General features: G+C 49.2%; 1 protein-coding gene across 1 annotated transcript; it reads right to left on the reverse strand.

Moving 5' to 3' along the window:
* Positions 1–203: 203 nt before the first annotated feature.
* On the reverse strand, positions 204–5,841 carry LOC128661033 (uncharacterized). Its single transcript, XM_053715179.1, has 2 exons — positions 5,105–5,841; positions 204–1,619 (listed from the first exon to the last, which is right to left on the reverse strand). The coding sequence occupies exons 1-2, from the start codon at positions 5,685–5,687 to the stop codon at positions 1,042–1,044; spliced, it is 1,161 nt and encodes a 386-aa protein (XP_053571154.1). The 5' UTR covers positions 5,688–5,841; the 3' UTR covers positions 204–1,041.
* Between the last annotated feature and the right edge of the window lie 7,127 nt (positions 5,842–12,968).

Consider the following 12,968-nt stretch of genomic DNA (forward strand, 5'->3'; position numbering starts at 1 on the left):
AAACAGGGAATTCTCGGCATCGTAATCACACGGGCAGGGAACACCCCAGACGCGCGTCTGGGGACTTCATCCCTGGCCGGAAGTGCCGTCACTCTACCTCGATCACATCCTGCCCCCGGACACTGTCCACCCGCCAGCCCAGGGTGCAAACCACCACTCCGTACCAGTAAGGGCCAGGATCAAAAAGGTGCATAAACCAGATTGAAATACCTGGGGAGCTGAAACTTAACGTCCTTGGACTTACAGAAATAGGCTGGCTAGCCCTCATCAAGCCTTCGGATAGCCCTAGTCCCTGGGGACCACCATAAGGACGGATCCCCCTACTGATTGCAAAATAATAAACAAAGGGAGGGAAGGGTGGGGAAAACTTTGAGAAAAACAGCAGAAAGAGGACATGTGCTTCCTGCACTGGGCTTAAAAAGGTAAGCTGGAACCCCTCCTCTCTTTCTGCAACATTGTTTCACACACACAACACAACACTCCCCTCCTCCGTCTTGGCCTTAACCCTTATGTGCATTCCAGGCAATTTGCCTTACATTTCCTTAAGGGATTAAATGCCATATCCTCCTCTGTGGAAAGAATAACTTATAACTATATACATTCTTGGTTTAACATAAACTCAACTTAGTTTCTAAACGTAGAAATAAATAACACACAAAATAACGACACAACAACTTTTTATGGTTAGAGAAAAACCCGCAGGTCACGTTTATTGTGGCAACACAAGAACTAACGACCGTCTGAATAAACATGGACCAGGGGGGCGGCAATCAGGTACTAGCTAAAACGTAGTAACCCATGCTAACAAGATGGGCAGTACCAGGGCGCAGGAGAAGAAGCAGAGCGTAGCTCAATACTATAAAACAGGGAATTCTCGGCATCGTAATCACACGGGCAGGGAACACCCCAGACGCGCGTCTGGGGACTTCATCCCTGGCCGGAAGTGCCGTCACTCTACCTCGATCACATCCTGCCCCCGGACACTGTCCACCCGCCACGAGATCGCCCGAATATCAAGGGCCACTCTCGCCGCCACCCAACTCACACAAATAGGAGTAGGGACTGACGTATATCTTCAATAAACAGGTCCATGCCATGGTCCGTAAGATGGACCCCGTCGCCTCGGTACAGGCTACGGTCAGCGGCCGTAATGAACTTGTGTTCCACAACAAAACCACCTAGCTCGCACATAAGCTTCCTAACATCTCTATTGAGCTTCTTGCGAACTTGGAACGCTGCCCTATGATTGGCCATGTGTCTCCACGTCAACCTCGGTATAATGTTTGACCAGCCCATTCTCACACCAGGCAACCAAGCTTTAAAGGTGCGCAGATCTGATTGGATCACTGCGCTCAAGTCCCGGCCGGGAATTGAGCCGAGATCATTCCCACCTAAGTGGATGATCAGCACATGGGGTTTCTCCCACCGCCTCATGGCGGATTGCAGTAACCCAGGCAGATCTGCCCAGCAAAGGCCTCTCCTCCCTAACCACCTAACTACCACCCTGGAGAATGAGAACCCAAGCTGCTGCCCTCCAGGTTGCGATGCCGCTCGGATAGCCGCCCAGTGTACGAACGAGTGCCCAACGATCCAGGCACGAAGTGGCCCACTTCTAGGCCCTGCAATAGAAACAAGAGTTAGGGCATATAATGGCAACGCAGTGTGCAACATTATCAACCAGCAAATATTAACATTGGGATATAAGTGGCCTAACGTAAATCTGATACCTCTTAGACTTCCACCTCCCAAGCGCCATTATGCGGTCAGCCGACCAGCCTAAAGTCGCCGCCGTCGTAGCAGCTCCAACCCTAAAGGAGTGAGGAGCTATAGTATTGGGATTCAAGCCCACTTTTTTAGCCGCCCACCCCAAAACCTTCCGAAATTGAAACCTCGTCAGGGGGGTACCATCCTGATGAATTAAAAATCTAACCGCACCCACTGGACGCCTGTCCGAGAAGGTCTTCAACAGTGCACTAGGGCAGCAGGCGGAACCCGCATACGCGGGTAGCGACAGCCAGGCCCCCCTACCATCTTGATCGACTTTCGATCGAGGGATGAAAAGTAATACCCCATTATCCGTAAACCTGACGTGCTCCGCCAGGACGCCACCCACTTTCGCCAACTTAGACTGGGGGACCAATTCCCCCACTCGGAGAGCACCATGAAACGCCATGGCGAACGCCGCTGAAAAAAGCCGCACCTCGTAGTCTGAGGAACATACCTCCGGTAAAATACGAAACAGGAGGACCAACCTGTCCGCCGTTATGGGTTCCCTAACGTCTGGACGCCGCACTTCCGACCTTCCCCAACCCCTCAGTATTTGACGAATCAAAAACGTTTTGGAAGAGTCCGTCAGCGTGAATAGTTTACAGAAAAAGGACACCGCCGCCAACCGCGCGGATACCGCCCCTTTCTTAGCTAACTTAGCCCTAAGCTCCGCGAGCCAGCGCAATAGCCAGTCCTGCTCACCAGCACAAGAAGGAAATCCTTGGACATCGCAGAAGAATACCCATTCTTCCCAGTACCTTATATAGGACTTCCAAGTGGAAGGTGCCAGGGACGCCTTAAGCACCGGAATCAGGGACTGCCATCCAAAGCCACCTGCCAAAGAAAAGGGGGACAGGGAAAGCCATGAGTGGCAGCCTCAGGAGCACATTTCCTAAAATTTTCCCATTGAAAGCGAGATAGTGCATCAGCAATAACGTTTTTAACTCCTGGGACATGCCTAGCCCGAAACTCAATGTTCCGCTCGAGGCATCTCAAAACCAGAATTCTCAGATATCGAATTACTGGTGGTGAGGACGAAGAGAGACCGTTAATGGCGTAAACCACGCTCAAATTGTCCGTCCAAAAAATGACGGAGCGGTTCTCGAGCTTGTCCCCCCAGATCTCCAACGCCACCAGAATGGGGAAAAGCTCTAGAAGGCACAGGTTCCTGGTCAGGCCCCTGGCCGCCCACTCTGCCGGCCAAGGTTCGGCGCTCCACTCGCCATTGAGATAGGCGCCGTATCCAAAAAACCCCAGCAGCATCAGTAAAGAGGTGCAGTTCTCGCGCCGGAGTCTGGGGGGTTCTCCAAATACAGATCCCATTGAAATCCCTGAGGAACAGATCCCAGACACGGAGGTCTTCCCTCATGTCACTATTAACCATTAGTTTGGCCTTAGGGGAAGTAACTCCCGGCAACAAGCGCTCCATTCTTTTCAGGAAAATCCTCCCCATCGGGATGACCCTCCCTGCAAAGTTGAGCAGACCCAAAACCGATTGGAGCTCTTTCAGCGTGCAAAACTGCGCCGCTGCGAGGCTCCTGACTGCTGCCAACATCTTCTGTACCTTATCAACCGGAAGCCTACATTCCTGGGCTACCGAATCAATTTCGATACCCAGGAAGGTTAGACAAGTGCAAGGGCCCTCCGATTTGTCTTCTGCTAAGGGGACTCCAAATTTCTCCATCAACAGCCGCATGGCGTAAAGGAGCAGCTCACATTCCCTAGACCCCTGTCTGCCGACCAGGAGAAAGTCGTCCAAGTAGTGAGCAATCCTATCCTCTCCTGTCACTTCCGCCACGGCCCAATGCAAGAAGGAACTAAACGCCTCAAAATAGGCGCAGGAAATGGAACACCCCATGGGCAAACAACGGTCAACATAATAGTGTCCGTTGAAAAAACAACCCATTAAGTAAAATGATGCGGGGTGAATCGGCAAGAGTCTGAAAGCAGACTCGATGTCAAGCTTGGCCAGTAAAGCCCCATGACCCGATCTGCGTACTACTTGCAAGGCATCATCAAATGACTGGTAATATACGGTACTTAAGTCCTGAGGAATGGCGTCATTGACTGACTTTCCCTTTGGGTATGAGAGATGTTGTATCATCCTAAACTTTCCTGGGTCTTTCTTGGGCACGACCCCTAGAGGCGAGATAACCAATCCCGGCATAGGTTTTTCCCTAAACGGGCCAGCCATTCTACCCAGTGAAACTTCCTTACCCAATTTCTCCTTCAATACCTCCGGGAAAAGGGAGGCAGATTTCAGGTTCCTGCGAGAAGCCGCACCCGAAACCGGACCTTGTACGGGGATAACAAAACCTTCCCGGAGCCCTGACTCCAACAAGGCCGCCGTTACCCTATTGGGGTATAGCGTGAGCCACTTACTAATTGCGGCCACCTTCAGCGGGGTGTCCGCTCTTAGCGACAGCAGGGCCTCTTGGCCCAGTCCTGTCCTGTCTCTCCCCTTTTTTAACACAGTCCGCGGCAGGGTGAAATCCCCCGCAGATGCGACAAGCGTGCCGAAAGGAACACGCGGTTCCCAACGTGCATTGCTTGTCCTGGATTTTCCAACAAACCCCAGCTGGGCATCTGCGAAATCTATTTGCGGGTCGAAACTGCGTTGCACCCGCCGGGGCCCCCGCAGTACCTAGTGATTTCTCGGGACCCAGCCGGGCCCAGAGTTGCATTTCTACGCACCCGAAATCCAACAGTGGATTACCCACCATCTTTCTGCGGAACTCCTCATCGTAATCCCGCCAGGCACCATCGCGATAATTATCAGCAATGATCTCCATGTTTTCCATGTATTTCAACACGGCTAAACACTGGTCCGGCCATTTTTGCAAATAGCAGGACGCATAGATCCTGAAACACCGGCGCCATTCGTGAAATGTATCTGGGCGCTGGTACTTCTTGGGGCCTGTCCCATCCTCCGCTCTCGCTTTCTGCCTTAGGGCTTCCACCGAGAGCTCGAAGATGTTAACAAATTTACCCTCTTGAATTCTCCGTACTGTCTTAGTCTTCAAATGCTCGTGCAGATCATAAGAAGACCAGGATCTAGTATCCCCTTGGAGTGCCACCTTCCGATTAACAGGCCTCCCCACCCCACTTATGCGAAGTCTGGGTGGGGCAGCCCTGTCGGACCTACCAGAGGCAATATAGTCATGACGGTCACGCAAACCCACTTTTTCTGATCTCTTCTCATCAGTTAACCATCTAAGCATCTTATACATTCTTTTATTGCCCTTCCCATGCAACCCCAGTTCCTTGTCATTTTCTGACCCAGAATCATCCGAGGATGAGGTAAAACCCCGCAACCCCACTGAAACTGAGGACTCACCATCTCTCACACCAGTCCTGTTTGGAATCGCCACGACTCCCGAAGTAGAAGGACGCTCATCCTCTGACACCATGGAGTCCTGGCCGCTCTCAGCACCTCTCTCCAACCCGCTGCCTGAATCTCCTGACGTAGCCATGTCGCTTTCCTGCAAAAGAGATTGCCAGAGAGGAGTACCACGAAGGGGAAGGTCTGCTCTACCCCTCCCCCTGTGCCCAGACCGTTCATGCATCCCCTCACACACATCATGGTTGTCTTCGCCACTTGCAACATCATCATACACACCCTGCTCATCTTCTGTAAAGTCCTCTATCTCTTCACTAAAATGTACTGACTTCTGAGTGATAGGGGTGGCTTTCTTACGTCTAGTGGATGCAACCGCTAAATCTAAACTCTGAAACTGTTCTGGTGAACCATGTTTGGTAGAAGACCTAGTTACTACCTTCCTCGCTGCTGCCGGGGATGCGCCCGGAGCCTGAGGCCTAGCCCCTACACTCCCACTAATTTGCGCGCCAAAAGCGCCGCCTGCACGGGCGCCGCCTTTGCCCAAAGAAACCTCACTATTACTGCCAGCGCTCTTAGGCATACTCCTAGCGTGCCCAATAGGTGCTGCGACACCTTTATAATTGCCCAATGGGGCCTTTGCCCCTTGACGAGGATTACTGCCCGACGGGGCCTTTGCCCTTTGCCGGGCCGTAATACCCTTTGCAACCTGCCCACGGGGGCCTCCAACAGGGACCCCCGGGTTCATTTGGCTAGAGAAATGCCCCCCCTGAGGTAATTCCTCCATTGATTCACCATTAGCCCCCTCGTGAAGATCAACCCCCACAAGTGCTGCCCCTGTAGACCCCATTGCATCAGCAGAATTGCCCCCCGGAGCATAAGTTCCCCCCCGCGGCACTCCTCTCTTACCTTGGACGCCGCGCGGGGAACTCGACCTGCTCCGCTTCTATGACCGCTGACAAATGGCGGGACCGGCAGTGACGTCATCGGAAATGACGTCACCGGAAGTCCCGCCCTCGGAGGACCGCAAACCGGAAGTCGCCGCCGATGGAGGAACAGTCGACGCGGGAGCCTGCGCAACCACCGCCGGAGGACCAAGGACCACGTGGGACGCACCCGGAGACCCCGACAAAGAAGATGCCCACATCTGGAAAAGGGATACCGCGGCTGCGATGGAGTCGTGAGACACCGGAGACGACGTCGGAGGTAAGGCCGAACTGCTCCCACTAAAACTACCAACTATTGGGGCAAAAGAGCAAGGCCCGTAGGGGCCGGGGACCGGAACGCCACAAGGCCGAGAAGGGCCCGCCGCGACCACGCGAGGGGAGGGAGGCCCAGCCAGGGGGACCGGAGAGCAGGGGACAGAGGAGCTAGCGGCTGTAGACCGCATAGCGGGCCTAGCGGGGACCCCCGCTTTACCGGCTACTTTAGGGGGACATGTGGGCCTGCGAAGGCCAGAAACGGGCCCGGCAGGGCCCGACGTGGTAACTAAATTGGGGCCTATGTCAGAACTAACCCCCCGAAAAGAGGGCTCACTCCCGGCCGCATGGCCGACGGGCTCAGACGCGCCATCTGGATGCCCAGCACTACCCCCCATATTGCTCACTAATGCCAGCACCTCCAGTAGGGCCCTATCTGAAATCTCCCCACCACTACCCCCAACCTCCCCGGAGGATTGATCAAGTGAAGGGGAAAGGGAGGGAAGTAAAGGGGTTCGACCCACCGTTTCTGGCGATGGAGGGATCCACTCAGCTGCTTCATCGCTGTCTTCAACAACTTCTCTCTCTGCAGGTTCCTCCCCAGCCTCCATGATTCGCTTTGGAGGTGCTTTAGATCTCCTTGAACGTCTCATGTGAAAACTTTGAGAAAAACAGCAGAAAGAGGACATGTGCTTCCTGCACTGGGCTTAAAAAGGTAAGCTGGGACCCCTCCTCTCTTTCTGCAACATTGTTTCACACACACAACACAACACTCCCCTCCTCCGTCTTGGCCTTAACCCTTATGTGCATTCCAGGCAATTTGCCTTACATTTCCTAAATGTAAAATTAACCCCTGAATATAATAAAAAAAACAATCAATTTTTTAGATCTTACCCTTTACGTTAGTAATAATGTAGTACATAGTAAAACCTTTTTTAAGAAATGTGATACAAATACTTACATAGAACAAGACAGCTGTCACCATCCAAATTGGTTAAAGTCAGTCCATAAGAGCCAATTCCTTAGAATTCGTAGAAACTGTAGCAAGATAGAAGACTATGAACAACAAACAGACATCCTTAAAGATTCGTACAAAAAGGATATGATCATAGAATCTTAGAACAAGAAAGAAAGGAAGTTAAGAATAAAATGAGATCAATTCTAATAGAGAACAACAAAAAAGACCCAATTTTCTGCAATAACTTTCCCAAATTTGTAACTACTTATAACACAGAACACAAAACAATAAAAAAAATCATTGACAAACACTGGCATATTATAAAGGAAGACAAGTTTTTGGGACCTATAGTACCCACTAAACCTACAATAATTTATAGAAAGGGACAAAACTTTAAACAAACATTAGCCCCCTCATTAATAAAGGGCATAGCCCCCCAAAAAACAGTCCAAATAAGTAATCTAACTGTTTTTTTCACTTGTGGGAAATGCAAAGGATATAATTACACTAAAAGAAGTCACAAAACTTTTCAATCAGCAGTTACAGGCAAAAAATATGAAACAAAAGAGTTCATTACATGTATAAAAAAGGATAATCCAGCTATCCTCAAGAGGTGCACTGCTGTGTATTAGTTCCGTTCCGGTGGGCTTGGTGCAAAGGCTGCGCTCTCCAAATGAACTCCCAACGGAATCCTAGATGTACAAAAAGATAGAAAGAGAGGCGCCAGACCCATAAAACAGTATCGTTTAGGTAGAAGGGAATATATACAGAAAAAAATTCCCCTCTCTGAGTGAATACTCACAATCGTGGCGGCACTTTCAGCGTGCCTTACACCACAAGTCGGGACCGTTGAGAGTCGCCCGACAGACACCCCCAGGCAGATGACGTCACCGTCAATGCTCCAATACGCTGTAGGCAGTATCGGTCTGTGGGATCTCCTTGAGCTCAGCTGGAACTGGCGGCATTCGATATTACCATAGGAGTTTTTTTCTGTATATATTCCCTGCTACCTAAACGATACTGTTTTATGGGTCTGGCGCCTTTCATTACATGTAAAAGCAAAAAAGATTATATACTTGTTGCAATGCAGTTGCAAAATTCAATATTTAGGACAAACGTCCAGGTTTCTAAAAACGAGAATTATGGAACACCATAATAAAATTGAAAAAAACCATGAGGATCATGGAGTGCCACTACATTGCAGCAATTGTAAACTATACACTAAGGATTCTTTTCTGTGGATGGGGATAGAACAGGTAAAATTACATTGGAGAGGGGGGAATCTAGCAAAACAACTAGATCAAAGAGAGCTGAAATGGATACATACGCTTAAAACATATGCACAATGGGGTCTTAATAAAGACACCAAAAAAGCGGCTTTTGTGTAATAAATTTGGAATATATTGAATTAACTGTAACAACAGTAACTTGAATGTTAATATAAAGATTTATAAAATTCTATCTAAGAAATTAAAAAATGGCTTCTGAGCAATATAATTTAGAGATAACTCCAATACGAATGTCTAAATATCTATCTCTGTTATAAAAATTTTTGACATTTTAATTACAATAACAAATGCCAATCCAAAGGTATAATAACTTCTATAAATCTACAATAGAGTAATTCTATACTGTAACATATATGTACTTACCCCTTTGCAAAATTAATTTCTTGCTAGCAAATAATATACTGGTCTCAATTTTATTAATGTATAATTCAGTAATAATAGCAAATACTTCAAGAACATCAGTAGATTGCATAATCTAGTTGATCTAGCAATATTTTCATATAAAAGAAAGACGAAAAGACAAGCAGTTTAATGAAAGTAGATAACATGTTACTGTATATAACACTTTACTGTTTATCACAATAATGAACGGTCTTTTTATTCACCATATTTTGTTTTCAGCTATATACAAGTTTTTTATTGGTCTTTAGAGACAAGCAGTTTGATGAAAGTAGATAACATGTTGCTGTTTATAACACTGTACTGTTTATCATATTAATGATCGGTTTCTTTATTCACTATATTTTGTTTCATCCATATACAAGAAGCAGAGACGTTTTCTATTGGTCTTTAAAATTATGTGACCGCGATCACATCTAGAATGGCACTCACTCTCATTAGACAGCTGAAACCATGTGATTTAGATCGGACCTGAATGGGAACTGACAAGCCAATAGAACTCGAAAGGGAACTGAAAACTGGCTAAAACAGCGATTCCGAAAAAACAAAATGTTATGTATTTTTAATTTTAAAATTTGTTATGATATTTAGATATCGATGTTATAATTTATGTTTATTCCAAATAATATATCAGTATAGGGATAATTTTTTGTAACAAGTGTAAACCTGCTTCTCCTCCAATGGGGAAACAGGTACCGTCTGATCATTATGTATATAAAGAACGCCTGTGGAGCGGCAAGGTATGCTATTTGGTATGTAAAGCACTTTTAAACTTTTTTCTGCTCTTGAGAAAGATGGCTGGGTCCGTGGAAACGCGTTGAGCTTAATAAATACAGTTTTTTATTCAAAAATCTGTGGAATCGCTTTTGTTAACAACAGGAGAGAGCCGGACATTTGGAATATTTACTGTGAGTAGATATGCACCTTATTTTAGATTCTTCAGTTTGATGCCTCAGCCTTGTTTCTTGCACCTAGAGATTGAGGACAAGTGAGATAAAGTGGGGAAGGAGCGTACAGCTGACAACAGAGAACCAGTGCCTCTATCCACAGCTGAAAACAGAGAACCAGCGCCTCTATCTAGCACAACTCATCCATTTGCACAGTGTTTAAAGAGACTGTGGCTCTGAAATTCAAAGGAAAGTATTCACCCATATTGTACACTTTGTTTTATGTACTGTTAGTAGTGAGCATCAGCCTGCTGGTAGGCTTATGGCAGGTATAGGAGGCAGGGTGGACTAGCAGGCAGAGGCTAGACTGGAATAAGGGCAGGCGCAGGGTCAGGAGGTGGTTGTGGCCTACCCGGGTAATCAGCAGGGAGGGGGGCTAGTGGGGCAAGCCTGTCAGGTAGATGTGTCGGCTATTCCACAGGGACAGCTAGCCACTGTGTGGTCGCTAGTACTGTCCCTGTCAGCCATTTTGGGGCCGGTATTTGGTGGGCAAGGGCCCCCCACTATTGCCGGTCAATTGATTTCCCAGCAGCATAACATGGCACCGACCGCGATTGGGGGGGTTTCCCCCTTCTCTGCGGCCGGCGCATCAAGTGACCCTCACACTTTTCTTACTTTAGGGCCGCCACGTGGCCCATCCGCCATCTTGGATCGGGCCTTGGCTGGGGCCTCTGGCGTTGTTGGAGTCCGGAGCAGCCCTCTGACTCGTGGGGGTGGTCCTGATCCCCCTGCGACGGTGTCTACTCCTGCAGTTCCCAGCCTGACTAGGCCTCACCTGGTCTTGGGCGTCTGCGGTGAGGAAGTGCGCGTGGGCGGGACTTCTGGCCGCGGGCGTGGCCGAGGGCAGTACGCAGCCAGGAGAGGAGCTAAGAGGATGTCTCTCTCCACAGCCCTCTCACCGGAGGGGGGTGCAGGCTGCTGGGGGGGGCGGGTTGGGAAGCATGCAACGAGAGCTTGATGTGCTTGCGGAGTACATCTTTTGATAATATATCTGGGAGCAGGGTATGCCATACTATGAGCCCTGGGCCTATGGGCCCATGGGACAGTGGTGAAACTTGGCAATCAGGGCAAGGTCATGGTGTGGGGGTGGTGCATTCGCACAGAGTCTTGTTAAATCAGCAGGGGATGGAGCCACAAATTGGGTTTGCTTCAGAGCCTCATACATGGGGTCCTGTGGGTGGAAGGTACGATGGGGAAGCATATTTGATGCAGGAGAGATAGCAGCAGGGGCAAATAGGGTTGATTATGGCACAAATGTGGGAGGTGTGAATGGAGCCTTGTCTTCCCATGCAGCCGATACTCCTCTCCTGTCTATTTTTCCACAGATGGAGGCTCAACAGGTAGCAGTTCCTGGGTCTGGGATGGTAGCAGTGCACTCTAGGGCGACAGCAGCAGCACCATCTACTGGGCACAGGCAGTGACATCTGAAAGGATTCAAGGAGGAGAAATGCAGCACCCAGATGCAGGTGAGCAGGCATTTGCATTTCAGACACAGGATGAGGGGGACACTAGTTCTTCAGGGTCTGGGTCGGAGAGCGACAGTTCGCTAGGATTGCATAAAAGGGGGGAAAAGCGCATGTATAGGATGCTGAGGACACTGATAACAGATAGGAATATGACGCGCAGCCAGGGCATGGCGCAGCAGGCTGAGAAGATTTTGGATGGGGGTATGGGCCCGACAGCGAAGGCCATGGTTAGCCAGGAGGGCAATAGGAAATCCGCCTTAGAGGGGGAATCGGTTCCAGACAAGGTGCATTGCCTCCACGAGCACTTAAAGTCGAAGACGGTTAGGAAGATACATGGCAGGAAATATGTAAACATTTTTGAGCTCTTGGCTGAGGCTCAAAAACAAAAAGAGATGGCTGAGGACGGTACGGGCCCTAAAAAGGTAAAAATGCCAGACACCTAAGAAGAGTGGGTGAGCTGCTTTAGGGTGTTGGGGTCTTGTTTTTTGTGAAATGGCCTAACCAAGGGGCTGAGATCCTGAAGTATCAGGACACGATATATATAAATGTCACAAGGAAGGAGTGTGGAGGGATTATGACATTGCATACTGCAGGAAGATGGCTGAGGATCCCTCACTGTCATTTGGCTCCATCGAATTGCTCTTGTGGAATAAGCTGGGGCCAGAGGTGCAGTCAGCCCCTTCTGTGGCCTATGGGAGCCAGCCCTTTTGGGCCAGCTTGCGGGCATGGCGGAAAGGATGGAAGTGCTGGAAATACCAGGAAAAACAGTGTGACAAAGGACAAAGTTGTTCCTTTCGACACGTGTGTTGCTACTGCGGCGGGCAGCACCCTGGAGTCAAATGCTCAAAAAAATGCGACCAGTCAGGGGATCGTAGTGGGGGCAAGCTGAGGGTGGACGCCCTTGAAACCTGGTTGACAGGGTACCCAGATCGGATGGCGGCAGGCTTGTTGCTGTCCGGGTTGAGGGAAGGGTTTATTATACCTATACAGGGTTGGGTAACGGGGTCCGTACTTTGGCAGAACTTAAAATCAGCATATCAGTTTCCGGAGGTGGTTCGCAAAAAGCTCGGTAAGGAAATTAGTTTGGGGCGCATGTCTGGCCCATTTAAGCAGCCACCGATAGAGTGGCTAGTTGTGTCCCCGCTGGGAGTGGTGCCGTAGAAGGAAAGGGGAAAATTCCACCTGATCAAGAACCTCTCTTTCCCAAAGGGTGGGTCAGTGAATGACGTCATTTCACCGGACCTAAGTTCAGTCCAGTATCAATCATTTTAATCGGCAGTTGACATTGTACGGAAGGCAGGGGTAGAATCCCTGATGGCAAAGCTCGATGTTGAATCAGTGTTCAGGCTCCTCCCTATTAACCCTGTATCGTTCAGGTTAATGGTTTGCTATTTTGAGGGCAACTATTACGTGGACAGGTGCCTCCCAATGGGATGCTCCATTTTGTGTGCATACTTCGAGGCGTTCAGCACATTTCTGCACTGGGCGTTAGCAAAGTTTGCTCATTCGGAGCGGATTGCGCATTACCTAGACGATTTCCTGCTGGTGGGGGCACCAGATTCCCCTCAGTGTGCAGAATTGATGCAGAGCATGAAGGCCTTAATGG

Source organism: Bombina bombina, chromosome 5 (genome assembly GCF_027579735.1).
Source record: "Bombina bombina isolate aBomBom1 chromosome 5, aBomBom1.pri, whole genome shotgun sequence".
Lineage (NCBI taxonomy): Eukaryota > Metazoa > Chordata > Amphibia > Anura > Bombinatoridae > Bombina > Bombina bombina.

Excerpts from the sequence above, each read along its gene's own strand:
- LOC128661033 (XM_053715179.1), bottom strand. The coding sequence starts at position 5,687 with ATGCCTAAGAGCGCTGGCAGTAATAGTGAGGTTTCTTTGGGCAAAGGC. Across the intron at positions 1,620-5,104 it reads CAGGACTGGTGTGAGAGATG|GGCCTAGAAGTGGGCCACTT; the intron begins GTGAGTCCTCAG and ends TTTCTATTGCAG.